We start from the raw sequence: 12992 nt of genomic DNA, 5'->3' as shown, positions 1-12992 counted from the left end.
GAGAGAGAGAGAGAGAGAGAGAGAGAGAGAGAGAGAGAGAGAGAGAGAGAATATGAAGGGTATTAGTGGAAGTGAGAGAGAGAAAGAGAGGGTAGTGATAATGAATATTTTCAAAGAAACCTGTACATGTATAAAACAATAAACTCAGTGTTACATAATTGAGATATTAGAATAAAACTTTAAAAACAAAAGCACAAAGATCAGGGTCAGCATTAAAAATATAGGACAGGAAAACATACTGCTAAAAGCAAAACAAAACAAAAACACAACTGTCAAAAACAAAATTAAGGCATACAAACTGGGAAGGCAAAAAGACCCACAGCTTAGGATAATCTCTGGCCAACTAGAGCCAGAGCTCAGTACTGAAGTTCCCTCCGTTCCCACCAGTGACCCTGTCACTGCAGGACGGGGTGCCTGGGACAGCAGCCACTGCTTGTCAAGGAAGAAGGGGGCATCTCATTGAAGACGGATCCCTGAGACCTCTATTTGGGTGACCTCAGGATCTCTTTTCTTTTCTCTTCTTTTGCTGTAATAAAGATTGAGTCCAGGTCCTTGTGCATGCAAGCCTGTGCCCAGAGGAACCAAAGGGACAGACCCACAGTGCAGCCTGGCAAGTGGAACAGAATTCATGTCATCTCCTTTGGATGCTGGGCCTAGAGAGGATCTGAACTCCCCGTCACTGGGCGGAAAACTACAGTACGAGCAGTCCAGTGGCATGTCTCTCTGCCTCTCATTGTTCTCCTCCTCACGGCTAACACACTAGGTTCTGCCTGGCATGAGTCAGCCCATCAGGCTTTCCAGGTCAAGTGACATATATCTGTTAGCAGTTTTGAGAAGAAACAGAGAAAAATTGGTTAATACGACCCATGGACGGCCCCTTCTCTGTTTCAGAAGCCCCAGTATGTCACTACTGAGCCCACCCTAGGTACACGTCACGGGATTATTTGGCTTCTGGATTGGAAGTCTTATGACAAATTTTGCCCAATTGTCATAGTGTATAAACTAGACTGCTGAATGAGAGGAATACAGAAGGATCTAGTCACATGACAGAGGTCACAGAAGCAGGACAGGGTAGGTTATTGGAGAAAGAAAAGTCAGCGTGACTTAGCAAACCACCCACTCCATCCCCGGGTTCATAGGCCACCTCAGAGATGGCAGAAAGTCAGGAAGGGCAGGATCATTCCTGTAGGGTCCATGTTGCAGAGATCAGCAGGCTGCAATGCCCAAGAGTCAGGACTTAGGTCCTCCCTATACAGGTTGTTATGGTCAGGTTAAAGTCTTACAGAGACTGTCCCTGAAGGGTCCTCAGCTTGTTCCAATTCTGATACCCAGTATACAGGGGGTGGTGCGGGTTCTGCAAGCAGGGGTGCACACAGCAGACACAGCTGCTCTGAAAGGTCTGCACTTCCACCAGGAAATTCTACCCTGTAGGAGCTGGGCTGGTACCTCAAGTCAAACACTTATGCTATCAGCATTGCCTATATATTACCTATAGAGTAATAGCACCTATATGATAATATCACCTATGGAGTTTCTCATAGTCTCATTTTCCCAGGCACTTCTCATCTCTATTTCAGGTAAAGATCCACTTGAGAAACTAAAATCAAAACCAAAATATCTAGCTGGGCGTGACTGCACACATCTGCAAAGCCAACACTTAGGAAGCTGAGGTGGTCTAGACTGGGTACACAGTAAGACTCTCATATAAAAATCCAACAGTATCAAGAAAAAAAGGAGGAGAGAGCTCTATTTTTCATCTAAACAGAAAGACAAAGAGCACTGGGAAATTCTGACTTTCCCTGCAGTTGCTACAGTATTTCCCTTCCCACATCTGACACCGAGAGCTCGGAAGGGCGAGGCGTCAAAAGGGACAATGAGAACCTTGTTTAGGTTGCCAAGAGGTCACTTTGACCCTGCTGATCATAGTAACAGCGGCGGCCCTACAAAGTCTACTCCTGTCTGTCTCAGGGTGTCCAGGTGTGTGATGTAATCCAGTACTGTATTTCCATCCAAAACCATGCTTCCGTTAGTCTTCTTAGCCATACTTGCCAGGTACTCTGCTGATCTCTGATGATCTCCAGGTACCTGGGTAACCCCAACATAGTCTGGGATACTTTGATGCAAGCTCTGAGAGCAGAAGGCAGATGGCTATAAGGACTTAGTATCATGGCCAGGCTCCCAATAGGAACATTGAAGGTAGAAGTCACGTTCTTGTTAGTCCCTATTTTTGTTAAGAAACTTACCTATGAGAAAATCATGTCCTATTGGTTTTAAAACATAATTTTATCACATTTATCTAACTTTAATATTTTGTTTTTATGTATATGAGTGTTATGCCTGCATGTATATCTGTGAACCACAGGCACATAGTGCCTGGGGTGGAAGGAAGAAGGTGTTAGATCCCCGGGATTGCAGTTAAAGGTAGTTGTGAGCCGTCATGTGGGTGCTGGGAATCAAAACCAGGTCCTCTGAAAGATTAGTCAATGTTCTTAACCACGGAGCCATCTCTCCAGCCCCCATTTGTTTGTTTGTTTGTGTATGTGTGCACGTGCGTGAGTGCGCAGGAGTGTGTATGTACGTGTGTGCGTGCATGCGTGTGTGTGTGTGTGCGTGCACATTTGAATGCAAGTGCATCATAGTATAGGCAGAAGAAAACTTGCAGGGGTTGGTTCTCTCTTTCAACCACATGAGTCTTAGGATCAAATTCAGGTCACCAGCTTTCTGGGAAGAAGCTCTGTTAGCTGCAGAGTCACCTTGCTGGCTGTTGGTTAAGATTAGTAGAGAGTTCCTTGTTGTGACTGATGAAACGAGATGTGTTAAGGAATTAATTCCTGGGTAAAGTTATATTCATTTTACATTATCATTAAACAGATCTCTCGCTGCTTTGATCACACCAGCACACCATGCTACCACCACCTGGTGGCAGGGTAAGCAAATGCGGAGTCTGAGTATATGAAAAAACCTCTTAGAAGGTAGGTTCTGCACAACTGAACAGTGAGCGATGGCAAATGTCACATGGTCTGGCAAACGAATTAGAGAAAATCCAAGCAGAGAGTACTCCAGAGCAACAGCAGTCCAAGCTATGTATCTACCTGATATCAGGGTAAGCTTTCTTGATTTCCTTATTTGGCTCAGGGAGATGTTTTTCTCCCTTTGAATCTGCTTTCCTTACTGAAATGGATCTGAGCAAGGAATAGTGATTACTATCCCAGGAAGAGAAGGAATTGAGGACTTATTCCAAAGGGGTTGGGGAGATGGCTTAGTTGGTAAAGTACCTGCCATGCAATCATGAGGAGGACCTGAGTTCAAACCGAGAACCACTCAAAACAAATCTGAGCAAGGTGGCTCATGCTTATAAGCCCAGTGCTGGGGAAGTGGAGACAAGCGGATCCCTGGGGACTGAGAAGCAGGACCTAGCCAACTTGGCGAGTTACAAGTCAACGAGAAATCCTGCTGGAAAATCCAGTGGACAGTCCTAAGGAATAAAGACTGAACCATCGTTTCAACGTGCACACATGTATGCACACACACATTGCATCAACTGACAAATGGGGCCAATATCACAATGCAGAGGGAACTCAAGGTGCTCACTCCACCCCCAAGATGACAGCCAGCTACTCACCCAAGTTGTACCACATGTCTCTGATCTCGAAGCCAATCTGTCTCCTCATGTCCCCATACCTAGACACCAGGGAAAGAAAGATGCCATGTCAGTCTACAGAGCCTCTAGAAGACAAACTCCAAGCTTGCATTACGGGTGGAAGGTTGTGTCCGAGTTCCAACAACATCTGATAGCAGCGGGATTTCAAGGAGAGCTCCAGGTGGAAACCCGGCTCCTCCCAGACGACAGTGCATTGCTGAGAGCACACAGAGAAGCTGTGATGAACACCCAAAGCATCTTGTGTTCTTCAGTCACATGGCTCCTGGGCCTGAGGGAGTTTGTTTCCCACACATGTTGCTGTTAGCACAACCAGGCACCCCAGAGCATCCTATCCACAGAAGCAGCAGCCTCCCCACAGGAAAATGAAACCCTAGAGTCAGGGAAGGCTGCTTCCAATTTTTCCTCATTCTTCTATATCATTTTAAATGTAAGCAAGAGCTTAACACCCAAATATGTCAACAAACATTCCACCAGTTTTTGTTTATCTGGGAAAATAAATGCTAATTTTTCTCCCGGTGGGCGAAGAGAGGAGGTGTGTGTTTCATGAGTAAACAGAATTTGATGCTTCAGAAGATAAACCTTTATTAGTTTGTGAGCAATTCAACTTTTTTCTTTTAGTGCCTAAGGAAAAAGCTGATTATATTAAAAATAATAATTTGCGAAATTATCATACAGCATTGCAGCCGAGCAGCTGGATCGTTGAGCTTGCTCCGTTCGTCCTTGTGGCAACTGAGGCGCCAGGGAAAGCTGAGCACAGATGACGGTGTCCTGGCTCTTCAGGCAAACATCCTGGCTGCTAAGTCAACAGCTCCCAGCTGGCTGCCATCTTATTAAAGTCTCTGGTGCCCTAAACACCTGTCTGTCACTCACAACAGAGGGGTTACAGATGCATGTTCATCTCAGCAGTGGAGAAAAATTATAATCCATATGACATACACGATTCCTCTATGAGGTATCTGGCATATACATATATAGGCATATGTATGTTTATGTAATACACACACTCCTTTCCAGATATATACACACATATATGCAAGTATATATACTCTTTTCCATATTATATAAAGAAAATAGAAAGAGGTATATGAGAGGGGATGAAATCTAAAGGGAGGGAAAAAATAAGAGAGGGTAATGGTATAAGTTAAAAAAATAGAAGGGAGACTGAATGGGGGTAGGAAGGAAATCAAAGAAAGGGTCTTGGGGAAGGGTGGAGTGAGGGTATATAAGAACAAACTAATGATATATATGTGTATATGTATATATGTATACATGTATATATACGTGTGTATATACCATTACTTTGTATGCCGGCTAATGTATATGCATGATGTATATCCTTTCCTGGCTCCCAGCTGGGACATGCAGACCGCAGCCCAGCAAGCCAGCAAGAACAGACAGGTATTCTCAGTAAACCAGGGACTCTCAGGCAGCACCGAATCCGCTATCATTGATAGGCCTGATCCAGCCAGCGAAGACACACCACCAACAAACCCTGCAAGTCTGGGATCATGGGTGACAGGGACAGACCCTTCCACTCTTGACTCTCTTTTCAAATTGCTCAAAGGTTCTGGGACCAGAACACATTAAGTTGCCCATCATTTTGGGGTTTCTCAGCAGCCACTGCCACCTGGGTCCAGATAAGATGCAGTTGGCATCGTGGCAACCTGGCAATGTGGCATCTTCTGCCATTTATTGGGAGAGAGGAATCACATTCACACCCAGCCGTGACTTTTCTTCTGAGGTTAATGAACTAGTCACTTCTAGCTACAAGGCCTCAGACAAGACTGGGACACATAGCATTGTGGCTGGTCGCTGTCGAAAAAAAAAATGCCCTCTAGGTTTCTATGGTAATGTGTTCATTCCCTCAACCCACTAATGATGCTAGTGGTACCAAAAGTGGTATCATTAGCTCCAGCTTTGAACATCTTTCATCCAGGCTATGGGGAGGATTTCTTTCTCAAAACACAAGACCGTCTAACAGTAGGCTTCATGGGTGTCTCTGTTTTCTCTGCCCTCCACTCTTTCTCTCGGGTCCTCTACTGATTACAGTTCTAACAGTCTAAAGGATGCCCTGGGATTTATTTTGCCAGCTGCAGGTTTAACATTTGTGACTCCTGGTGGTACCCTGCCTTTCTCTAGCTGCTGTGAGAATTAAGAGTTCTATGCCTGCTCGTCAGCTCAATGCTTCTCCCTTGCTGAAGGGCGGTAAAGGCCGTTGGTTTCCCCTCTCGCTTATGCCTTCTGGACCCAGGAGATGATTGGGCATGGCAGTGTTTGAGAACCAGGAGACTGGCAATGATCAGAGCAGGCGAATCTCATGAGAGCCAGGCCCACAGCACAAGGAGTTCAAAATAACATTTAACAGTCGAACAAGACAAGACGCCTGGAAACCAAAACAAAAAGGAGGGGGTCGCAGGGTGGAGGGCAGGACTGGAGTTCCCTGGCAGTGGGCTTGATCCTTCCTTTCCATTTAATAAGAAGGCAGATCTGATGAGTCTATACAAGTTTCCTAGTCATTCCCAAGCAGGGCAGCAGCTGTCACCAGACCTCAAGAGGGCTCGCGGGAAACACTTTTGCCTTCTTCTCTTGGAAGAGAAAAATGAGGATAATTGAGAGTGTCTGGTTGAAGCTCATTTCCTGGAGGCAGACCTCCGAGCTGAGGGCAACCGTGGAGATCACAGTTAAGTGACCCGCTCACAGTGCAGAGTCAGGGAACTGGCCCAAGCCTGGAGGGGAAACCCTTGATGACTTGGCTTGGGTTACAGGGCAAAGAGAGAAGGGAGTCCAGGTCCTCAGATCATAAGCCCACATTGTTTTCTGCTCAGCACACACTCCTCTTCTTCCAAAGTGTTCCCATCTCTTACCATTCTTACAGTGTCAAGTTACTCTTCCAACGAGGAGCTCAGGACTCATGGTGCTGAGCAGATGAACCTTAGCTCCACCAAGTCAGAAGGACAAAGAGCTGAGTGACCTCATTCCTGTGTGTCCACAGGTGAGCATAGGAAAGCTGGCTTGAGAAGGTGCTTTCCCCTAGTCCAGGAAGTCCTAAGAGCCTACATCCAGGCTTAATGCCAGCACTTGGACTCCTGCATCTTTAACCCAAGAAGAGAAAATTACATCCACCACATTCAGATCTCATATGGGATAAAGCCAACCAGAATCCAAACCTAAGCACAGTTGGGCAAACTACCTGGGCCCTCTGAGCCTCACTTTCTGTTACACTTAGGGAAACAACTCTTGATGCTTGCTTTGGTGCTCTTCTGAATGCTAAGAGCAGGGTGGAACTCACTTTAGTGAAGAGATGCCAAACTTGAACAGGCTTGTCTTAACCACAGCATCTCGCTCATGATTGCAAGGGCCTTTAGGCTGATTCATTTAGTCACCCCTTACTGAGAACACCAACAAGACCGACAGGCCTCAGGAGGCCCCATATCGTGGTAGGAGAGACAGCCTTCAATCCCAGAATCACACAGCTTATCTTACACACATGGTTCCTGCCAGTGTGACCTTACTTGGAAATAGGATCTGTACAATGTAACCTAGTTGTGACAAAGCCACAGTGGATTAGACTGGGCCCTAAATACAAGAAGTGCTGCTCCTAGGAGGAGGGCATGCTAAGAGTCACAGACACACAGGAAAACATGAAAAGAACATAATCTGGAGATGTGCAAAGAGCGGACTGATAACACAGGCCAGGGGATGCTGAGGCATGGGGACTGCCGGCCAAAGTCAACAGAATCCTCCACCAGCAGAAGAACCTCCACCAGCACCATCTTGATTTCAGACTCTGTCCTCATAACTGCTGGACAACAGACTGTGACTCCCTGAGCCCTCTGTAATGGCAGGTGAACCTCGGGAACATACACAATGATCCATCCGCTTAGTCCCTGGCCCAGTAAATGATTAGAATCTGGAATCTGAAAAATGATCCCCGCTAAGGAGAGACTAAAACAAGAAACACTACGAGAGAAATCGGAGGGGCTCTGACACATGACGTGCGGGTGCAGACGTCTAAAGCAGACAAGGAGCCAGGCTGGAGCGGGGCGGAAGCAAGCCTAGGATGGAGTTCTAGGGGAGAAGGAGATGAAATTCTTGAAGATGGAGTGCTGTGATTTGGACACTCTTGTCCCCAAAGGTCCATGTGCTGCAAGTTTGGTCTCCAAGGTAATAGGACAGAGAGATGGCAGACATTAAGACATCTAGATGTGGTTACATCATGAGAATACCACCCTCGGGGCTGGAGAAATGTCTTTCAAGAGACTAGCTTGGTTCTCTCAAGATTGAGTTCGTCAGATCTCTTGAGAGGGAGTTATATCTTTCAGGACAGAGTTAGGTCTCCAAGAATAGATTAGTCATGGGCAGAGTACATATTTATAAAGCAAATCTGCCTGCTTCTCTCTCTCATGAGCGCTCTGCTGAACTCCTTGCTTCCCCTCCAGGCTTCGCTACCGTGTTGTTACGCAGTATGAGACTCAGCAGAAGCCCTTGAAATCTCTGACCTCCAAGACGATGAGCTAATGGCAACCTTTGCACAAAGCAACCAAACTCTGTGTCAGTGACCAAGACACAGGTGAGGACCAACAGTGTTGAAGGACTTGAGGAGAGCAATCCAGAGCATTGAATGTCACACCCTGATTTAGTGACTTGTGACTTGGTTAGAGGTTGGAGGAGTCGAGTGTCCGTGGCCAGAGTGTCCTACAGGGTAGATGGTTAGGACAACACAGAGAGAACGGAAAGATAACCAAGAACTGGGCCTGTGGGTAGGATGAGGCATTTCTGTCTTAATGGAAAAAACAAAACAAAAGAAACAAACAAAAAAACCCACAAAAGGTAGGAGGGGATGAGACCACTGGGAATGAGCCCTGTTAGACGTGGGCTGATGTGAACATTTTGCCTGCATTAAGCTTTATTATTCTCCCCAGGACAATGCCTCATCAATGTATCTAATTAGCTTTGCCAACGCAAAGGTGGCACAGGGCTACTGCTTATGAGGTTTGTTTCCCTGGGTTTCCCTCTAATCCTTGAAGTGAATTTACTCGGAACAATTTGACTCTTTTGGAAAAAAAAAATAATAAGCATGAGGATTGAATCGATCATGTTCTGCAATATAGAATCCTACCTTCTGATTAGACCATGCTGCAAAACGGGACTTGTCGCATCGCATTTAATTCTTAGCTTCCCTCAAAATCTAATCTCTAGTTTGGCACCTCAGAAGCCAGTGCCTGATGAAATGGGACAGTTTTGTTTTTGTGATGTTTTGGTTCAGCTGCAAAACAAGTCTTAGGAGGTTAAAGATTTCACAAGGAAAAATACGGGTAAGTAAAAGAGTTGGCAATGCCCCCCCCCCACACCCCTGGCTGTGATGCCATTGTGAGAGGGAATTTCTTACAAACACTTGCAAAAGCATTGTGCTGAATGACATCCACCTTTAACCCCAGCACTCCTGAAGCAGAGGCAGGAGGATTACTGTGCCTTTGAGATTAGCCTGATGTACATAGTGAATTTCAAGACAGCCAGGGCTTCATAGAAAGCCCCCTGTCTCAAACAAACAAACAACAAAACAAAAACATGCAACAGCAATTCACAAATCCAGAACAAAGTTGGGTCCTGAGAATGGAGTTCCCTTGTCATGTGACATATTGATGTTGTCAAATAAGTGTGAATTTAAAGTTAACTCTTCTGCATTGTATTTATATGTCCTGAACCCCAATAATGCAAAAAGCTTGGGGAGGGTGGATAAGAGTCCAAAGCAGCATTCTCCTGATGTCTGTCCCTGGGAGCCACCAGCACCAAGGCTGTGTTAAGGTTTGGACTAGCAGCACTTTCTTATTATGGACTTTGATTCCTTGAGGTTTTTTTTTTTTGAGGTTTATAAGCAAGTCTTCCTCTTATTTGGTGGTTGATATACTCAGTATTGCGTAGTGATGTTTTGTTTGTGTTTTAACAAATAAAGCTTGCCTGAAGATTACAGTGCAGAGCTAAGCCACTAGAGGTCAGGCAGCGGTGGCACACACTTTTAATCCTAGGAGTTGGGAGACAGAGGCAGAAGGATCTCTGTTAGTTCAAGGCCACCCTGCGTTACACAAAACTGATCAAATTTAAAAGAGAGACAGAACTCACACAAAGGTGATCCCAGCATTTGGGATCACACACCATTAATCTCAGTACTAGGGAGGAGGAGACAGGAGTGATATGGGTGGGTGGAGAGAAGAATATAAGGGAGGAGGAGACAGGAGCTCAGATGCAGTCTGAGGATTGGTAGAGACAGGATCACTCCTTCAGTCTGAGGATTCCATAGAGGTAAAAGGTCTCGCTAATGGCTGGCTGCACTGCTTCTCTGATCTTCAGGAAAGCTTTATTTATTAAAACACAAAATATCACTACAGTTCTGAGTATGGCGTGGTTTGCTTTTCTTTTTTGTGTGTCTTATACCCAGGTACGTAGGGCACGAATAAGTAGGTCTTCTGATTCCAGAATCTTCTACTTTTCTGAGCCATGGTGAGGCAGACTAGGCAGGGAAAAAAAGAAGACAGAGGTTGCCCACTCAGATGTGCCCGAGAGAAGCTGATAGGCCACACGTGGACAGTTCAGAGGGCATGAACTGGAGGACATGAATCTACCTCAGATCCAAGGCTTTCCCCTAGACATAATTAAACATAAGCACCTAAGATCAGCTACTACCTCAGACCACTGGGGTTAACTTCATATCTCTTCCCTCCGAGGAGCCAGCCCCCAGCACTTCCAAGTCAGTGCCTCTCTGCTAGAAGATTGGGCCATGTACTCTGGGGTGCAATGTCAGTCAAGCAGGCAGACATCTCAGTTTTCATCTAACCCGTGTCTAAAGTCCACACTATCTGGTAGCTTCTGCTTTCTAGGCTGTGCCCTGCAGGCCAGCCTCCAGCTTTCAAGGTCCTGGTGACAACCTTATGCTGTTCTGACTCCATTCACTGCTTTGGCTTCACTTTCCACTAGACAATGAATGTCTTCCCCTTGGAATCCACTTTTCCTCCTTCCCCTGCATCAGGACCATACTTGCCTGAGCACAGAAGAGGCCTAATACTGTTCCGCTAAAGAAGCTAAAGGGATGATATCTAGGGGCTCAATGCACCCAGTAAATTAAATGAGTTTGGGCAGGACGTTCTGAGATACTTCTAAAGCTGTATACTATTTAGATGATGCTTGAAAACGTACTATCAGGTGACTAAGGCCATTAACATGAGTGGCACCCTCTATGAAGCTGATTTGATGTCTCTTCAGCTTATAAGTCATGTTGGGTTTATCACAGACAGGAGCACACTGTGCCCTTGACGGGCAGTTACTGCCACGTGCAATCTGTGTCCTACTGAGGCCCAAATATCTCATGGGATTTATAAAGAAAATCAGGCTTTCTCCCTGAGAAACCCTTGAGAACACACAGAAACACAGCCCCAGAGTCTCTTCTTAGCATGTCTAAGAGAGACAGAAAAACCTGACCCAGAGTCCCTGCGGGCCGCGGAAAGGGAGACACCAGAGGGTTGTGTTTAATTTTCTTTGGCTCCGTGGCCTTTGACTCCATAGAGCAAAGACTTTGTCTGGAGATCAGGGTCCTGCTAAAGCAATCATTGTTGCTGCTCAAGTTCGGACTGTTAATATAGCAGCATGAGGACAGCCCAGCATAGAGCTACTACCCTGGTCTCCAAAGTGCTCAGCATCAAAGCCTCCAGAAACAGCATTGTATTTAAAAGCATCTCTTCCCCAGTAGGCATCTGTGGTGGTTTGAATGAAAATGGTCCCCATAGAAAGTGACACTATTAGGAGGGGTGGCCTTGTTGGAGTAGGTATGGCCTTGATAGAGGAAGTCACTGTGGGGGTGGGCTTTGAGGTCTCATATGCTCAAGCTATGCCCAGTGGGACACCAGTCTCTTTCTGTTGCCCGTGGATCAAGATGTAGGACTCTCAGCTCCTTCTCCAGCACCATGTCTACCTTCATGCTGCCATGTCCCACCATGATGATAATAGACTGAACCTCTGAGATTGTAAGACAGCCCCAGTGAAATGTTTTCCTCTATAAGATTTGCTGTGGTCATGGTGTCTCTTCACAGCAGCAGAAACTCTGACGAAGACAGCATCCATCTCTAAGAGTAAGAAGTAGAGGTGCTTCATATTAAATGGGCTCTCAAGTCAGCCAGTACTAGGTTAGGGTGCCAGAGCCTCCTCTCAGTGTGCACAACCCACATGGACTGCTGAACAAACGGTACAAATGGTGAGAGCCTGTGTGACAAGGAGCTGAGGTGGCCTCGGGGAGCCACACTGACAGCTGCTTCTAAAATAGCGGTTCCTACTATCGGGAGAGCAACAACACAAGGAGCCCTTCTCACGAGCCCTGTGACTGTCAGAAAGTGGGCACTTCATGTAGGGTTAGTCTCCAGCATGCATAGCTGGTAAAAGTCTGTCCCTGGGCACAGGGAGCCATGCTGAGCAATTAAGTCCTGAAAAGGTTCCAAAGAGTCACAGGTGGGTGGGTGCTACCCTGCCCCAGTGTGCTTGGTCTGGCAGGTACATCTGTCACTTCTAAATAATAGTCATTGTCTACAGTCGTGGCTCTTGGGGTCAGCCACCTGGGGGAGCCAAAGGAGATCTGGTCGGGAGCAAGCAGATTTGCAGACAGGGTTTCTCTGATAGTCGATCAGTTAAATTCACCCTGGGCACAGAGCTGCCAAGGCTGGAATCTGCCTTCATGAGCGAGATAAGGTAGGTGGCCCATGGCGAGCCTCTGTGCTTTACCTTGCTCATATGGAAAACATGGGTGATGGGAGGACTTACTGAATGAAGAATCATGCTCTTGAATGATTGTATGTGAACCCCCCCACCCCCCGACATATAGATGTATGCACGGTGTTTAGACAGCTGCTGGCACGTGAACTAATCTCAGTATTGTGTACAGAAACACGTCTCACACTCCAGGGATCATGTGCTTTCCATTTCCCAGGAAGGAAGGCAGAAACCTGTTGACGATGAGAAGCAGAGCACTCTCTCTTCCCATTCCAAGACTCCTTTGGCATCCTCTAACCTCAGCATCTCAGAGAGACTATGCAGGGCGGAGGAATAGTCAGAATATTGCAAAGGCATTATACATAGGATGACCCAGAAAGAGTCTTCTGGGGAGTCCCCATTGAGTGAAATCTGGAACAGGATGACATTAGTGGGACTGAGGCAGAAAAAGAGGCAGAAGAGGAGCTAAAACCTCAGGATGCCACAATTGTGGGAAGCAACCAGTGTTTTCCTTTCTCTGTAAATCGTGTGTTTGTGTGTGTGTGTGTGTGTGTGTGTGTGTGTGTGTGAGAGAGAGAGA

General features: G+C 46.3%; 1 protein-coding gene across 2 annotated transcripts in view; it reads right to left on the bottom strand.

Annotated features, from left to right (window-relative positions):
* The window catches only part of Dock1 (dedicator of cytokinesis 1), a 503376-nt gene that overhangs the window by 85051 nt on the left and 405333 nt on the right, over window positions 1–12992 (bottom strand). For both annotated transcript variants that reach the window (XM_013347890.2, XM_005351416.3), the window contains exon 32: window positions 3623–3681. In XM_013347890.2, the coding sequence (XP_013203344.1) occupies window positions 3623–3681 (59 nt within the window). The remainder of the gene's footprint in view (window positions 1–3622; window positions 3682–12992) is intronic.

The sequence above is a fragment of the Microtus ochrogaster genome, chromosome 8, assembly GCF_000317375.1.
Source record: "Microtus ochrogaster isolate Prairie Vole_2 chromosome 8, MicOch1.0, whole genome shotgun sequence".
Taxonomy (NCBI): Eukaryota; Metazoa; Chordata; class Mammalia; order Rodentia; family Cricetidae; genus Microtus; species Microtus ochrogaster.
This window is presented reverse-complemented; position numbering and strand designations above follow the sequence as displayed.